This window comes from Alexandromys fortis, unplaced genomic scaffold, assembly GCF_014885135.2.
Source record: "Alexandromys fortis isolate MF-2015 unplaced genomic scaffold, M_Fortis_MF-2015_v1.1 scaffold_29, whole genome shotgun sequence".
Lineage (NCBI taxonomy): Eukaryota > Metazoa > Chordata > Mammalia > Rodentia > Cricetidae > Alexandromys > Alexandromys fortis.
Window position 1 is genome coordinate 12,246,645 of NW_026067891.1, and position 15,270 is coordinate 12,261,914.

Genomic DNA, 15,270 nt, shown 5'->3' on the forward strand with positions numbered 1-15,270 from the left:
AGAAGAAGAGGGGGAGGAGGAGAAGGAGAGGAGGAGAAGGGGGGAGGAGGAGGAACAGCTCCCACAGTCTCAAGAGTAAGCTAAGGGGCCCAGCAGGCTAAGGGCTGTGTTAATTGCTTGCTGCAGGTGGGGATGTGGTAGTTAGGTGTTTGTCCCAGCAAGGAGTCCCAAGCAGGGTAGAGTGAGCCATGGTTTGTTTCTTTGTTTTTAGATTTTTGAATGGAGATCAAGAGGGGGTCCTACAAGAGAACCAGCCCAAGGGAGCTAGCCCTACCCAGGGCTTGCAGATTTCTGGGAGAAATGTACAGACAACTTTGGAAACGGATGTCCAGCGTTGGGCTCTTTCTCCAATGGCTCAGACTCTGCAGACACCCCAGGCACCCACGGGAATCCAGGAGGCCTCTAGAGAGGAGAGCCTGGGCAAGTTGGCACATGCTCCCCAGTGCAGAGCCTCAAATCCCAGGTACTTACCAAACATATGTAACGTGCACACGTACACATAGAGTGTCTCAAAACCTACGTCCTCTGAAGCCACCCACCCACCTGTCCCCAGAGCTGTTACATCCCCCACATTCATAGCAAACGCAGCAGGCTGCAAAACATGGATTGCCCATCTATAGCCCCAGCATTCCAGAGCCCTGCCTGGGCTGTTCTGAAAGCTGGTCTCGGCAGGAACAAAGAAGAAAACTCTAGGCATTCATCACAGGGCTTTGCTGGAGCTGTCCCTTCAGCCTGAGGGAGTGCTCTCAGATACACACATGCTCACCTCATCACCCCCTTCAGACTGTGGCTGATATGCCCAGGAGACTTCCTCTGCACCCCTTAAACAAAGCATCAGAATTTTAACAAATGTGTCAGTTCCTTTCTTTCAAACACAGATGCGGCAAGGCCCACTCAAGTTTACAGTCACACTCAGAGCAGAGGAGGACGCCCAGCAGTTCCCACCCCGACCTGGTTACACTACACTACACACACACACACACACACACACACACACACACACGCTTGGTTGCCTGGCATCTTGGCCCCACGGCTGGTATACACACACACACACACACACACACACACACACACACACACGCACGCGCGCGCGCCTGGTTGTCTGGCATCTTAGCCCCAGGCTCTGAGGGGCTTCCCTGGAATGTTCATCTTTCTGTTCCCACAAAGCTGGGGAAAAAGCCTCCAGGGCACAGTTTGACTCATCCCAGAGACTGGGCGGGGCCTCTGGGGATTGGGCCCAGGGGGTCACCCCATGGGAGGAGTCTTGGCTTACTGGGTCAGGCAGCTGCTTGGCCTTGCTGACTATGGCTGGGAGCGGGAATTCAGTTGGGAAAGGGTGTGAGGGAAAAAGGGCCCCTGCTTCACTCCTCTGCATCCCCGCAAGGCAGGGTGCCTGCGATGCCAAACAAGGAGGCCAGGAAAGGAGTCTCCTGAGCCGTAGCAAAGGGCGGATCACTCCGTCCCAACACACAGCTTTTAGCCCAGACGCTGTTCTTACTTGCTGTGTGACCCTGTGAGGTTCACAGCCTCTCTGAGCCTAATGCGACCTGCACACAACATCTGGCAACATCTGCAGAGTCCTTCCTAGTTGCCAGATCCTTCAGGGCACGGTTTCTTTTGTACTCTGGCAGAATTACAACCCACTCAGGTTAGTGGGCTAAATGAGATAGTTTGTGGGGTGGTTAATCCTTTTGTTGATGGATCTGGACTGAGGGTGCTCAGAGAGCTGGTAAAAACATCAATGGATATATCTGTGAGTGAGCCCTAAAAGACCGTTCTGTCAGGCTCAGTGGGTCCAGTGGGCATGCCCATCCAAACCTAAACTGCATAAAAGTACAAAGAAAGGAGGGGTTCTTCCTCCTCTTGAGCTCCGAGGCCAGTGCCTGCCTGCACCACAGGACCTTGCCTTGAGACTCCTATTTCTTACTTGTAGGGGAATAAGAGATGGTTTACTCTGAGGTAAGTATCAAAGCTGCTGTCTCTTACGCTTCTGAGATTCAGAGAACAGTTGTTCTAGACCAGTGGTTCTCAACCTTTGTAATGCAGCCCTTAACACAGTTCCTCATGTTGTGGTGACCCCAACCATAGAATTATTTTCGCTGCTACTTCCTAACTGTAGTTTTGCTGCTATTACAAATTGTAATGTAAATATTTTTGGAGATAAAGGTTTGCCAGAGGGGTCACGACCCACAGGTTGAGAACTGCTGCTCTAGATCGTTGTAACTCAGAGTGAGGGCCAGTGACCACTGAACTCTGAAAGCTTGCTGGAGAGGACACATCTGGCCCCAGCCTAGACCTGCTGCCAGGATCCGCACACTAACAAGGCCCTAAGGTGATTTGCCTGCATGTTCAAGGACACAGCTTGGTCTGGCGTGTGTGGTTTGAGGTAGCACATCTGCTATGTGTGGTCTTGGCGAAACCTGAATTTCTCCTAGCCTCAGTTTCTCCGTTTGCACCATGGCAACAGTAACAAGGCTGGGAGGGGGTCTTTGTTTTCTCCCCATTCACAACAGGACCCTCTAGGAGACCAGCTGTTGGCAAGCTCCACCCAAGTGGGATTGGTGGAATAGAAAGCTGTAGTTCAAGGCAGAGTGCTTGAGGAGCGCACACCAGGCAGAGCGCACACCAGGCAGAGCGCACACCAGGCAGAGCGCACATCAGGCAGAGTGCACACAAGGCAGAGCACACACCAGGCAGAGTGCACACCAGGCTCCAGGTTCTCTCTTGGCACTGGGAACACTGTCGGGCCCTGTGCAGCGTGGAAGGTAGAAATCCTGACAGCCTTAGATGAAGCCGACCTTGCGGGGCAGAAAAGTGTGCTGCTCTTCCCGCTGGAATCTAAACCACGTGCTGGCTGGGATGGGTGTGGGGTGCATGTGGCAGAGCTGCTGCCTCGTAGAGCTCTCTGTCTGCATCTTGTCTTGTGACAGCAGAACAAGCCTCCAAGGCTAGGCACTGAGTTTTAAAGTGGAGAGAGAGCTGGGTTTAGCTCCAGCTGGCTTTTGACCCGCGCCAGCTTTGTGCAACCTTGCAAAAGTATTGTTTGCCAATTTGCATGAAGTCAGGGGTTCCCAGGGAGATGCCTGGCTTGACCCAGACAGACTCCCCAGCTTCAGAAAGGGGAAAGAAACCTGGCAGAGTGGGGGGGGGGTCAAATAGTGGGACATTTATAAGTTCACCCAAGCCTGGGAGCAAAAAGTAGAGAGAGAAAAGGGCTCAGGAACACTGCCAGGAACTCATGGCATGGATGGTCCTGTACCAGGGTCCTCCAACTTGAGTTCTTAAGTGTGAGCGTCCAGGGGCGGGGACGAAGGTGCTCAGTGGCACCTGCTGCATGAGCCCAAGGACCTGAGTTCAGATCTTCAACGCCCCCAGAAAATCGTGTATCCTATGCCTCCTGTAACCCTGTGCTGAGGGGCAGAGGCAGGAGGATCTGTGGGGCTTTCTGGCTGGCATCCCAGTGTCACGTTCAGTGGGAGACTGTCTCAGGGGAATAAGGCAGACAGTGATAGAGCAGGATGTGACGGCAGTTGTGACTAGACAAATGTATGCAAACTTTGACAGACACTATCAGGAGTAAATTTGGGTTTTAAATGACTGGTCAAGTGGGCACATCCGAGAAAGCCCTGATCACAGCAATGCCAGAGAAGCACAAATGCCCGCTGTTACAGACAGTCTCCGGTAGGAGTCCTGAAATTCCTGGTGGATTTGGAAAATGAATTGGGGTGGGGCCTACAAGACAGTTTAGCAGGTAAAGGTGCTTGTAGCCAAGCCTGGGGGCCTGTGTAATGGGGGGAGGGCGCTGATTCCCACAGCTTTTCTCTGCCCTCCATAGACGTGCTGTGGTCTGCTCTCCAATAAACAAATAGAAAACCAAAAAGAAATCGGGTGGGGGTACTCTCTACTGCTCTGGAGAAAATTCATGGAAACCCACCATCTCAAGCCTTTGAGAGAATCTCCTTAACACAACTTTCCTTCTCTCTCATCTCTCTCCCTCCTCTCTGACACTCTCTCTCATCTATCTTCAGAATGTCCGTCCGTCAGTCCGTCGGTCCGCCCATCCATCCATCCATCCATCCATCCATCCATCCATCCATCATCTATTTCTCCAGGGTCCCACACAACCTAAGATGGTCTCAAACTTATACAAAATGGAGAATGACCTTGATCCTCCCAAGTGCTGGGATTACAGGTATGGAAACGCCACCACCACCCCCCCCCCCCCCCCACACACACACACACTTGTCTAAGTTATTTGTAGCACTGAGAATCAAACCCAGGGTTTCATGCACACTAGGCAAACATGCTACCAACTGAGCTACATCCCTGGAAATGTTTGAAAGGACTGTAGCAGGCCACACCTGCCAGCTGTGGAGGTTTGAATGAGAAAGGCCTCCATAGGCTCATATTAGAATGTTTGGTTCCCAGCTGGTGTACTGTTCAGGAAGGATTAAGTAGGGCCTTGTTGGAGGAGGTGTGTCACTGAAAAGTTCCTGCCAGGTCCAACCCTGTCCTCTCTTCCTCTCCCTTTCCCTCCCCGCCCCCTCCACCTCCAACTTGCAGATCAGGATGTAAGCTCTTAGCTACTGTTCCAGAGCCATGTCTACCCGCTGCCACCGTGCTCTCCGCCCAATTAAATGCCTTCGTATAAGTTGCCTTAGTTACAGTGTCTCTTCACAGACTAGAAAGGTAACTAAGACGCCAACTCAAAGAGACTCCTGGATGTATGGCTGGCCATTTTTATTCTTCCAACATACAGCTAGGAGGACACATGCCGTCTGTCACCTGCCTGCTTGTCATCTGCCTCCTGAATCTTCTCTTGCCTTCCTATTCTGCACAGTGGTAAGATTATTCCTTCCTTCTCAGCCTCCACCTCTCCCTCCTATATATGTGCCTATAGAGTGTGCTTACATGTATGGACGCTCATTCGCATCTGTGGGGCATGTGGGTGTGTGGTGCATGTGTGAAGTTCATGCTAGGTGCCTTCCTTGATTGCTCTGCACTTCATTCATCCAAGTGGGGTCTCTTATGAAAGCCGGGTTCTCCAGCTCCAGCTCGTCTAGACAGCCAGCTTGCTTTGGTGATCCTGTCTCTGATTACAGGGGTCCACCATGCCTGCCACACCGTTCTGTGGTGCTGCAGATCCAGACTAGTCCTCATGCTTGTCCAGTAAAATTTATCCTCTGAGCCACCTCCCCAGTCCTGCAATTCACAGGAACTGATTTCCAAAACTCCCCTAGCTGGACCCAGATGGAGGCAAATGCTGCCTGCTTTAGTCATTCTGCTTGTCCCCTCACAGGTTTGCTTTGCTATGCTTTTATTTATTTTTTTAAACTGTGTGTGCACTGGTATTTTGCCTGAACAGATGTCTGTGCACCACGTGTGCAGTGCCTGAAGAAGTCAGAAGAGGGCACCATGATTCGTTAAGACTGGGGGTACAGATGTTTGTGAACCTCCAGTGCGGGTGCTGGGACTTGAACCCAAGTTCTCTACCATTCAGCACCTCTCCAGTCCCTTCCCACAGTGTTTAGAGACTCTTATCTCATATTGAGTGTGGTGTTTAGAGGCCAGGCAGGGCCAGCCCAGCAGCTCTGCTTCCCGGGATGTGGCCAGATTTAGAAACCAGCCCTCAGTAGCTTGGCCCTTCCCTGCAGCGCTGGAAGGGATCCAGCTGCTTGTGGAGCTGGGCCTTAGCTCCCTACTGTCAGCCCTCAGACTCCCCACTTCCCAACCCAGTCCCCCCCCCCCCCCCCCCCCCCCCCCCCCCCCCCCCCCCCCCCCCCCCCGCAAAGAGGTTTTGCTGATGCTAATAGCAGTTTGAAAGTCAAAATGCCAAGGACTTCAACGGAAAGGAAGCCTTTTAGGGTTTAAACTCACAACTCTCTGCGGTCTGGTTAAACTCTTTCCATGACTAGTAACTTTCATTTCATTTCCCTCTGGCCCTCCCTCCCTTCTACCTTGTGAGTGCTGGAATTATGCCACTGTGCCCAGTTTATACAGTGCTGGTGACTGAACCCAGAACTTCACACACAGTAGGCAGGCCTTGCACCAACTGAACTACACCCCCAGTCCTCCCTCAGAATCTAGCACAGCTGAACATTCTCTCTCTGCTATTATAGCCATCTACTCAAGGCTCCAAACTAGTGGCCAATCAATCAGTGGACTTTAAGGTTTGAAACACAAAGGGGGCGATCTCAGAGGTACACAGAGGAGGTATGAGAGCACAGCAACAACCCAAACAACTCAAGAGGTGGTCCTCTCTGTCGGGGTGGGGCGAGAGGACTGTGTGAGCCAGAGAGAGGTGGGGTCTGGCAGTGGAGAGCACGTAGGGTGGGAGACAGAGGCATCCAGGAGGCCTCTAAAGTTTGCAACTGAGCCCTTGGAAGTTGAAGGCCCAGGAAATTCCTGGAACCGTCTGGAAGTTAGAGCTACTCCACTGAGATAGGGAAGGCTCTCAGTGGAGCAAGCGAGAGAGTGAACGTCCTGGACATGGGTTTGGATATTGTTAGATAGAAAAGGCCTCTTAGAAATCCAAGTGAGGCTTGGGGTGGCCTGATGGGTAAGGTGCTTGCCCACAAGCTTGAGGACCTGGGTTTGGACCCCCAGCACCTAAGCAAAAAGATAGAAATGACCGTAATCCCAGCGCTGGGGAAACAGAGAGGGAGGACCCCCAGGGCTAGCTAACTGGTCTACAGAAATAAGGGAGCTCCAGGTTTGACGCCTCAAACGATAAGGTGGAGAGTGATCAAGGAAGACAGCTGACAATGACCCGCAGCTTACACATGCATGCATGCATGTTCATATGCACACACACATGCATGCACACACATACAGATATCACACAAACACATGGTCACACTATACACTACACACACATACACATATCACACAAACACATGCAGACTACACACTACACACACACACCACACAGACACATGCACACACACCACACAAACACGTAAGACACTGCACACACAAGCCATTAAGATACCCATATTCACATACACATGCATGTACACACAATATACATACATATACATACCACACACACTACATACACACTACACAGACACACCACACACACACAAGTCACATAGACACACACATGCTCACAGCACACACATTACCATACACACATACACACACACACACACATAGAAAAAGGACATCCATGTGTAGGTGTGGGCATGCAGCTGTGTGTGGGGCTGTGCAAAGCAAGGTGGCTGGAGCAGGGACTCAGCAGCCAGGGCTGTAATGGCTATGGAAAATAATCACCTTAGGGAGGGGAGAGAAAGATACAGAATGCTTAGATTGAAATTCTCAAAAATAAAGGAAAAAGGAAAGAATCAGGCAAGCCTGTCTGTGGTGTATGTCTGGAATTCTAGATTTTGGGAATCTGAAACAGGAAGATCATAGTTTTAAAGCCAGCCTGGGCTACATAGCAAGTTCTAGGCAGTCTGGGCTATACAATGTATCTCAAAAAGAAAAGAAAAAAATCATTTCCCTTTCCCCTGCCATCACAGTGCTCCCCTCGCTAATGGTCACACCCATCTGTGTCTCCCCTGTCCCCTGACTATAGGCAGTCCACAGCGTTGTCTGCAGGGAGGGAGCCTTACGAGCCAGCAGAGAAACAGCCTGTTCTCGGGCAGCTCGATGGTGGCTGAGCTGCTGGCGTGCCTGCATCTTTGTGCCCACCTCCCGATGCCAAGCCTCTGACCACAGCGAGGGGGAAGTGATGTTCAGATCTAAAGGCTGCAATGTTCCCGGGCAGCAGAACCCCACAGTCTGTGTGACGGGATGGCCTGGCCTGGTCCCTCAAGGAAGAGAGAAGGTAAAGGAGGGAGGAAGACAGCAGCTTTGAGTTCATCCAGGTCAGCACGCATTGCTCTTGGTCCTCCCAGCCAGAGCAGCTCCAGCTCACGTGGGACCTGGAGAGGGAACTTGGGTCAGCAGGCTAGATGGCCTTTACTCGCTGGCCATTTCCTTAGCCCGAGTGTTCTGGTTTTTGTGGGTTTTGTTGTTTTGAAAAAGGGTCTCATGCTGTATCCCAAGCTGAGTTTGAACTCACAGCAATCCACCTGCCTCAGCCTCCTGTGCACTGGGGTTACAGGTGTGAGTCTCCACATCCAGCTCAATTCACTTTAGAAAGGAAAAAAACTTTATTTTAAACTGAAACTTCCTATCGCTATCCTTGGTATAAATCAAACGATGTTGATGAATGTAGAAAGAATATTAACAATGCGTAAAATGAGACAAAGGCTGTGTGCTACTGGAACTCTAGTTGGGTGCTGCAGCCCACCTGCACCCAGACAGGGCTACTGATAATAATGGTCCCTTGGCAGAACACATCAAAGGTCATCCCGCTTGCCAGAATCTGCCTCCCACGCCTTCAAAATAAGTACTCTTTGTTTTTGTTGTGAAGACAGAGCCTCATTAGCCCAGGCTAGCCTCCAACTTCCTGTGTTACCCAGGAATGACCTTGAATCTTTGATACAGTGACTCCACTGCCTGAGTGCTGGGATCACTCATACATCACAATGGAGTGTGCCATCATGCCCGGTTTCAGGCAGGCACTTTTGATAACAGGGTCCCTGCCCCCAAACATCCTCCTCGTGGGGAGATGTTCTGTGAGACTGGACAGTGGGGCTGTGCCAACTCTGCCTTCTCAAGCATCTGAGCCTCCCCTTCCCCAGTTGTCTCCCATGTCACCCTTGTGTGTGGACAGTCATTCTCTCTCACCAATGCCTTCCAGAGTCTCCTGATCCTCCTATGTCCGTTCTTGATTTCCTCTGCCAGAGCGAGTCTGCACCCAACATCTTCCCCTCAATGCCCCCTGCAGGCTCCCTCTGCCTCAGGGGGAAGCCACAGCCTTACTTGGGTCCTTCTAGGACTTGAGTGCTCCAAGTCTATTCCTCCAACATTACCCCATGCATCTTCTGAAATTCTTTCTTCTCACCTGTCCAGCCTTGGCCTGCCTGACTCCGTGTGTGTGTGTGTGTGTGTGTGTGTGTGTGTGTGTGTGTGTGTGTGTGTGACGTGTTTGCAGGCAGGGAACTGGGTGTCCTGTTCCATCACTCTCAACTTTATCCCCCGAAACAGTCTCCGCTGAACCCGGCACTAGGGTGACAGACAGAAAACCAGACTAGGAGAATTCTGGAAAGAGGAAAGTCAGAGATGCAGTCACCAGCCAGATGCAGTGGAAGCCTGATACGAATGCCTCACTGATAAAAGGTACCAGGCCATAAGGGTAAACATAGACAAGAATTATGGATTAATTTAAGTTGTAAGAGCTAGTTAGTAATAAGCCTGAACAATAGATCAAACAGTTTATAATTAATATAAACCTCTGTGTGTTTCTGGGGGACTGAATGGTTGTGGGACTGGGCAGGACAGGAACTTCTGTCTACACCCCTCAGCATGGGGTTAGAGCAGGGAGCGACTTGTATGACTTGGGATATTCAGGGTAGGCTTTGATGATAAGTGATATTTGAAGCAAGAGTTAAAGGACATTTTAAGCTGTTGGTCAAGAGGATTCCTGAGGAAGAGTACTCCTGGCAGAGGAGAGAACATGCAAAGGTCCTGATGCAGGCGGTGAGCAGATGCATCTGGGGACACTGGGGACATGGGGGGGGGGCTAAGTAGACAACAGCAGAGATTGAGGCCAGAGAGGTGATGAGAGCCAGAATGTGGCATCTCATCTGTGCTATCGTCCAGATTTTACTCAGCAACACAGAGCCATGCAGTGTCAGGACAGTGGAGGGCCTAGATCCTTCCCAAGTGAGCACAAATCCGAAACCAGTGACTTCCCTTTTACAATGTCCTGTCTAAGGCAGCCACATGTGGAGGCCAAAATAGATGTCAGGTCTCGTCCCCAATTGCTCCCCACCTTAACTTTTGAGGCAGGGTCTCTCGCTTAATCTAGAACTCAGCAATTTGGCTACACTGGCTGGTATGAGACCCCAGATCCCCTGCCACTGCTTTCCTAGTGTTCGTGTTGCAGGTACTCACTGTTGAATCTGTCTCTTCACGTGGAGATTAAACTCCGACCTTCACATATACAGCAAATGCTTTGCTGACTAAACCATCCCCCAGACCCATCCCTTGTTCTGTTTTTGCTGTAAACACCCATATCTGTCTGTTGCATCCATGGAGGGCCCCACTTCTGACTCATTCCCTGATGCTTCCCTCATTACAACTTGCAATTATTTTCTAGAAACTTGTTTTGTCTGCACACCTGGGCCGAATGCACTCAGACGTGGGTGGCGTAAATTGCGCCAGTAGCTCCCATCAGCCCGTCTGCAGCCCACTACACCACCAGCTAAGAGGAACACAGCAAAGGGGCTGCTTTGCAAACAGAAACTTAGGGCTCGTCCCTCCAACTTCCTCACACCCTACAATAAAGTGTGTACCTCTAAGTCACTCAGTGTAAATTCCATACCCACCACTGCTCCCCAAACTGACTGTAAGCTACCTGCAGATACGCAGCATGTTTGAAAGCCAGCACACACACACACACACACACACACACACACACACACACACACTTTACTCCTAATGCCCAGTGTGGCCTCCAGCAGCCAGGGTGCAATCTACATTTGTGTTGAGCAAGGGAAATCAAGTCCATGCAGGAAGGATACCCCAGAGGTGTGAACTGATATGTTTTGCCCCAGTTAGAGTAAAGAGAGGGTGTGTTGTCTTGGAAGAAAAGGAGGTAGTGGACAAAACTGAGCAATCCTCTAACTCAGAAAGCATCCCACCCTTCTACAGGGGAGCACCATGCTACAGAAAGCCTTTGAAAGCCAGAAGTTTTCTTTTCAAAGGTGCCACTATGGCCAACAGGGTGTGCTGGGCCTCTCAGGCAAAGTGGTCAAACTCAGCTATGTGGCCTTCAGACAGAGAAGGAAGGATGCCAGGAGCCATAGCGGTGTCCTGGGTACTGTGTCAACTGCCAAGTCAAACTCCGGTTTTCACCATCAGTGACCAAGGATGCTACAATCACCTAAAAAGCCCTCCGCTCACTCCTGGATTAGACAGGCCGCAGCCCACAAGAGGGATCGGACCATTTCAGCACTGTGAGTGGACAGTGCACCCGAATACAGCATCTGCTCACCTTAGCCAGCTGCGTCTGGAGTTTGTTCTTCACATCTGTCTCCTCCGAGATGCGAGCACTGAAGGCTAGGTTGGTGTTGGTGAATTGCTTCCACATCTGGTCTGACAAGGTCTCGAACAGGTGTTCTGCCTCCTCTCGCAGCCGGATAGAGTTGGCCCGCATGTTCTGAGAGTGTCTAATGTTGTCATTACTGAACTTGGCCCAGGTTTCAGGAACAGAGACCCTGAAAAGTCCAAAGGCAGCTGAAGTCAGGTGGGGAACTGGGGAGCTGATATCAGGCAGGTCTTGGAGACCTCAGCATTCAGGGGATCCCCAGCCTTGGCGTGTGGGTCTTTGTTTTTCCTATGCACTGAGGGTAAACCTAACACTGACTCTTACCCTTCCAGGAGCCCCCACACACAGCCTCAATGACCACAAATGGCCCCAAGGCCAGAGGAACACGTCTATTTCCTGTTGAGGACAGCTGCCCAAATCCATCCCTCATTTTACAGGGACACCAATAGGAGCCAGGAGGGGTTCCAGCATTTTCAATAAGGCACTCAAAAGTGGATGGGACAGGTGGTGGTCCTGTTAGGAGCTTTTGCCCTCCTGCCTCCACTAAAGAAGTAACCAGGCCAAGAAGCAGTCAGTAGAGCCCAGACTGGCTCAGGGGTCCCCAGCTCAATGATAGGCCACTAACTCACCTGTTCACTCAACATGCGTGGGGTTTAGCTGGTGGGTTTTTTGTTTTGTTTATTTGTGTTGCTTTCTGGTTTTTGTTTTAGCAGTAGCAGTACAGAGTACAGAGCATCACACATGCTAGGCAGGCATTTTGCTGCTGAGTCACACCCCTGTCCTAAGCATCATGCTGTTAGAGTCCACCATGGGCCACACCTTATTCTAAGTACCAGCAGTGAAGCTCTAAGAATGAGAGCATCCAGGTCCTTGGGGCAACTCCTAGGGGCGCTCACACACTCAGGTGTGAGCCTGGGAGGAAGTTAGAACCAGTTGATAGTGAGACAGCCAGGTCTGAATCAGCTACTGAGATATAAAACATCACATAAAAACTTCAAGAAATAAGCAATTCCTAAATTTTATTTTATTTATAAACACTTTTTAATTGCATTCCATTTGTGGGTTGGTTCAGTGTGGGCATGTGCGTGTGGTCAGAGGACAGTCCGCAGACACTGGTTCTCTCCTTCCACAGTGGGATCCCAGAGCTCAGATTCAGGTCATCGAGCTTACTGGCAGGAGTGTCACCTCAGTGGCCCCAATTCATAAGCTTTAAGTGACTTTCACTACAAAATATTGTGATTATTCTATTCTATTAGTGGGTGTTGCTAACCTTTGCCTGTGCCTCGCTTACACGCCAACACTTATCATAAGTATGTATGAATGTATTGAAAAACAGCTGTTTAGCCGGGTGTGCTGGTGCACACCTTTGACCCCAGTACTTCAGAGGCAGAAGCAGGCAGATCTCTGTGAATTCAAGGCCAGCCAGGTCTACAAAGTGAGTTCCAGGACATTGGGGCTGTTACAGAAAAAAATACTGTTTTGGAAAAACAAAAGAAAAAAGAAAGAAAAACAGCCGTCGTGGTGGTACATCTGGAATCCTAAGAGGCTGTGAAGGAAAAATTGTGAGTTGTCTCAAAAAGACCAAAATCAAAAACTGAACAAGAACCTATCATACGTAGCACGTGGTCTCCCTGCATTTCCAGGTGTGAGGAGGTGTGTGAGAGAACATGACCCATGACTCTTTGAGGGCTGGACTGGGAGACCCCGTCTCCATAAACCAACCAAACTACAAAACTCCCCATGAGCATTTGCTAAGAGAATGCCCTCCTGCCCAATGAGACTGAATCACTGTCTCCACCAGCAGATGCTATGCCCCTGCCTTCCCCTGGAGCAGGCAGTTAAGAGATCCCCAAAGAAAACAGTAGCCTCATCTCCCTCTCCCTGGGGTAAGCCATCAAACGTGACTTGTCTCCCCATAGGTGGTGCACCTCACTATCAGGGGTGTACTTCCCTGGGGCCCATTTCTCTTAGGGCAGAAGGGAGGGCAGGCTTCGATGCAGAGGCAGGAAATTGTCATTGGCAAAACACCTAGACTCCGTGTCCAGTGTAGACTTACAGCTCAGGTGTGCCGACTGCTGTGTGAGTTTAGGCCAATTGCTTTATTGCTCTGGGCGCTGGTTTCATAAAATGGGGACAATTATAGCACCTGTGCCTAGACACACACCTTGTCAAGTGATTGTTATTCATAAGATGCTGCATGCTAAGTTCTAAACACAAAGTCTAACATAGCAACTGTCACCATCACCGTCCCCACCAGCAGCACTGTGATTATCACCACCGTCATCATCATAACCGTCGTCATCACCTCTGTTAACCCAAACTGCTGAGAGCTGCACTGACCCTACAATTCATCAGTCACTGGATGCCCTCTCTTTACTTGGCCTCAAGCCTGGAAAACAGAGTCCCGAGTTCGCACATTGGGGAGTAATTGTCGGCCACAAAGAGCAACTCTTGAGAGTGCAGTAGGACGAAGGTAAAGCAGCCGTTCCCAGTATGAGCGGATTGACAGCCAGGCTTAGGGGAGGCGTTTGTAGGGGTGCAGGGACCCCTTGGTGTCCCTGTGCAGATGGGCAACTGTGCCTACAGGAGCAAAGCCAAAATTCCTGCCTCACTATCCCAAGGCCTCAACCCAGCTGGAAAGAGGAGGGAAGTCCCCAGAAAGTGGCATTCCAGAAATCCCAAAACGGTTCCTTACTATTTGACTAAAATCCAGCTGATGACGCTAGGCATAGTCCACAGAGCCTATCCAGGGGCTTCTTCCCTTCCTCTCTTTCTTTTCTCTTCCTTCCCTCCCTTCCCCCCTCCCCTTTGTTCTTTCATTCCGTAAATACCTATGGTGAACATAATGCCCAATACAATTCTGTCTGCTAGAGATGAAACACAGTGTAAAGCAGAAACCAGGATGGACCCCACCCTCTTGCCTGCACCCAGAGCATCTCTCTCCCACCCTTTCTCCTCAGACCACAGCCCGTGGACAAAGAAAGCATGTATCATTCCATCTGACCTTCCATGATATGGTGGCATGCCCTCCAGAGTGCCATGCATACAAGAGGCCTCGGTGCTACTCACAGCTGCCAGGGTGAAAAAATTATGCTGCACAATTGCACGCAATCAGCATCAGGCATTCCTGTCGAATGCTGTGTTCTGTGTCCCCACATCCTGTGTCCATCTTTTCTTCCTCACAGTAACCCAAGAAAGTACACACTATTTCCCCCCGTGGTGCTGATACAGAAATGTGGCCCCAGAGAGTTTAACCTGCTTTAACTCACCCACAGTGTGCACACAGAGGCTGGAACACAGCAAGCCCAGGCAGCCTGGCTGTACATGCATGTGTGTGTGTGTGTAGTGCAGAGAACTAAAGTTGGGTTTTATACCTGCTAGGCAAGTTCTGAGACTTATTTCCAGCCCTGAAGAACCTATTCTCTCCCGCAAACCCAAGTGCTGGTGGACCCTGCTGTGTTGGGAGCTATTTGGCCTAGTTTCAGGCTGGTATATGACTGCTGTTCTAACAGGTATCCAGATGAGGCAAAGCTCACAGGACAGTCTCACTCGGTGAGGACCAGCAGACGTCAGGACAGCGCAGGAGACCGCTGGGACCGCGTGGCCTGCGCGCTCTCTTGTCTCCCACCATCGTGATGATTCTCTTGGTGATTTTAGTGTTATTTTGTCAATCATGCATGGGACAGGCATGCTCATTCCTGGAAATCCCATTTTTCCTTGAATACTTCCCCCTAAAATTCTTTGGGGGCTGATGCTTCTCAGTTTTCTCGTCTGGGGATGTCAGCCGCCACTGCAGCCCCCAGGAACTGTTCTGATTCGGCGCTGACAAAATGAAAGGCAGATCACCCCTATTTCTATGTTTTGGACGAGATCATTGGTCTTGAAAATATGTGCTTAATATATCACCTCTAGTTTTGTAAAGACAGGATGGATCCGGCTCGGTATGTGGCCTACCTAGCATGATGATAAGTGTTGTTTTGGACTTAAAGATGTTTCTATGTAGAAGTTGGGGAAAAACATATTTGACTTTTTTTGTTGTTTGCTGCGGTTAACGTTGGAGAAAGAAAAACTTGTTTGTTAGTATGGAAAAACGTGTTTGTTTTGAT

General features: G+C 50.4%; 1 protein-coding gene across 1 annotated transcript in view; it reads right to left on the reverse strand.

Moving 5' to 3' along the window:
- The window catches only part of Tekt5 (tektin 5), a 33,872-nt gene that overhangs the window by 5,078 nt on the left and 13,524 nt on the right, over positions 1 to 15,270 (reverse strand). Inside the window, exon 5 of the mRNA XM_050137348.1 lies at positions 11,111 to 11,333. Coding sequence (XP_049993305.1) covers positions 11,111 to 11,333 — 223 coding nt within the window. The remainder of the gene's footprint in view (positions 1 to 11,110; positions 11,334 to 15,270) is intronic.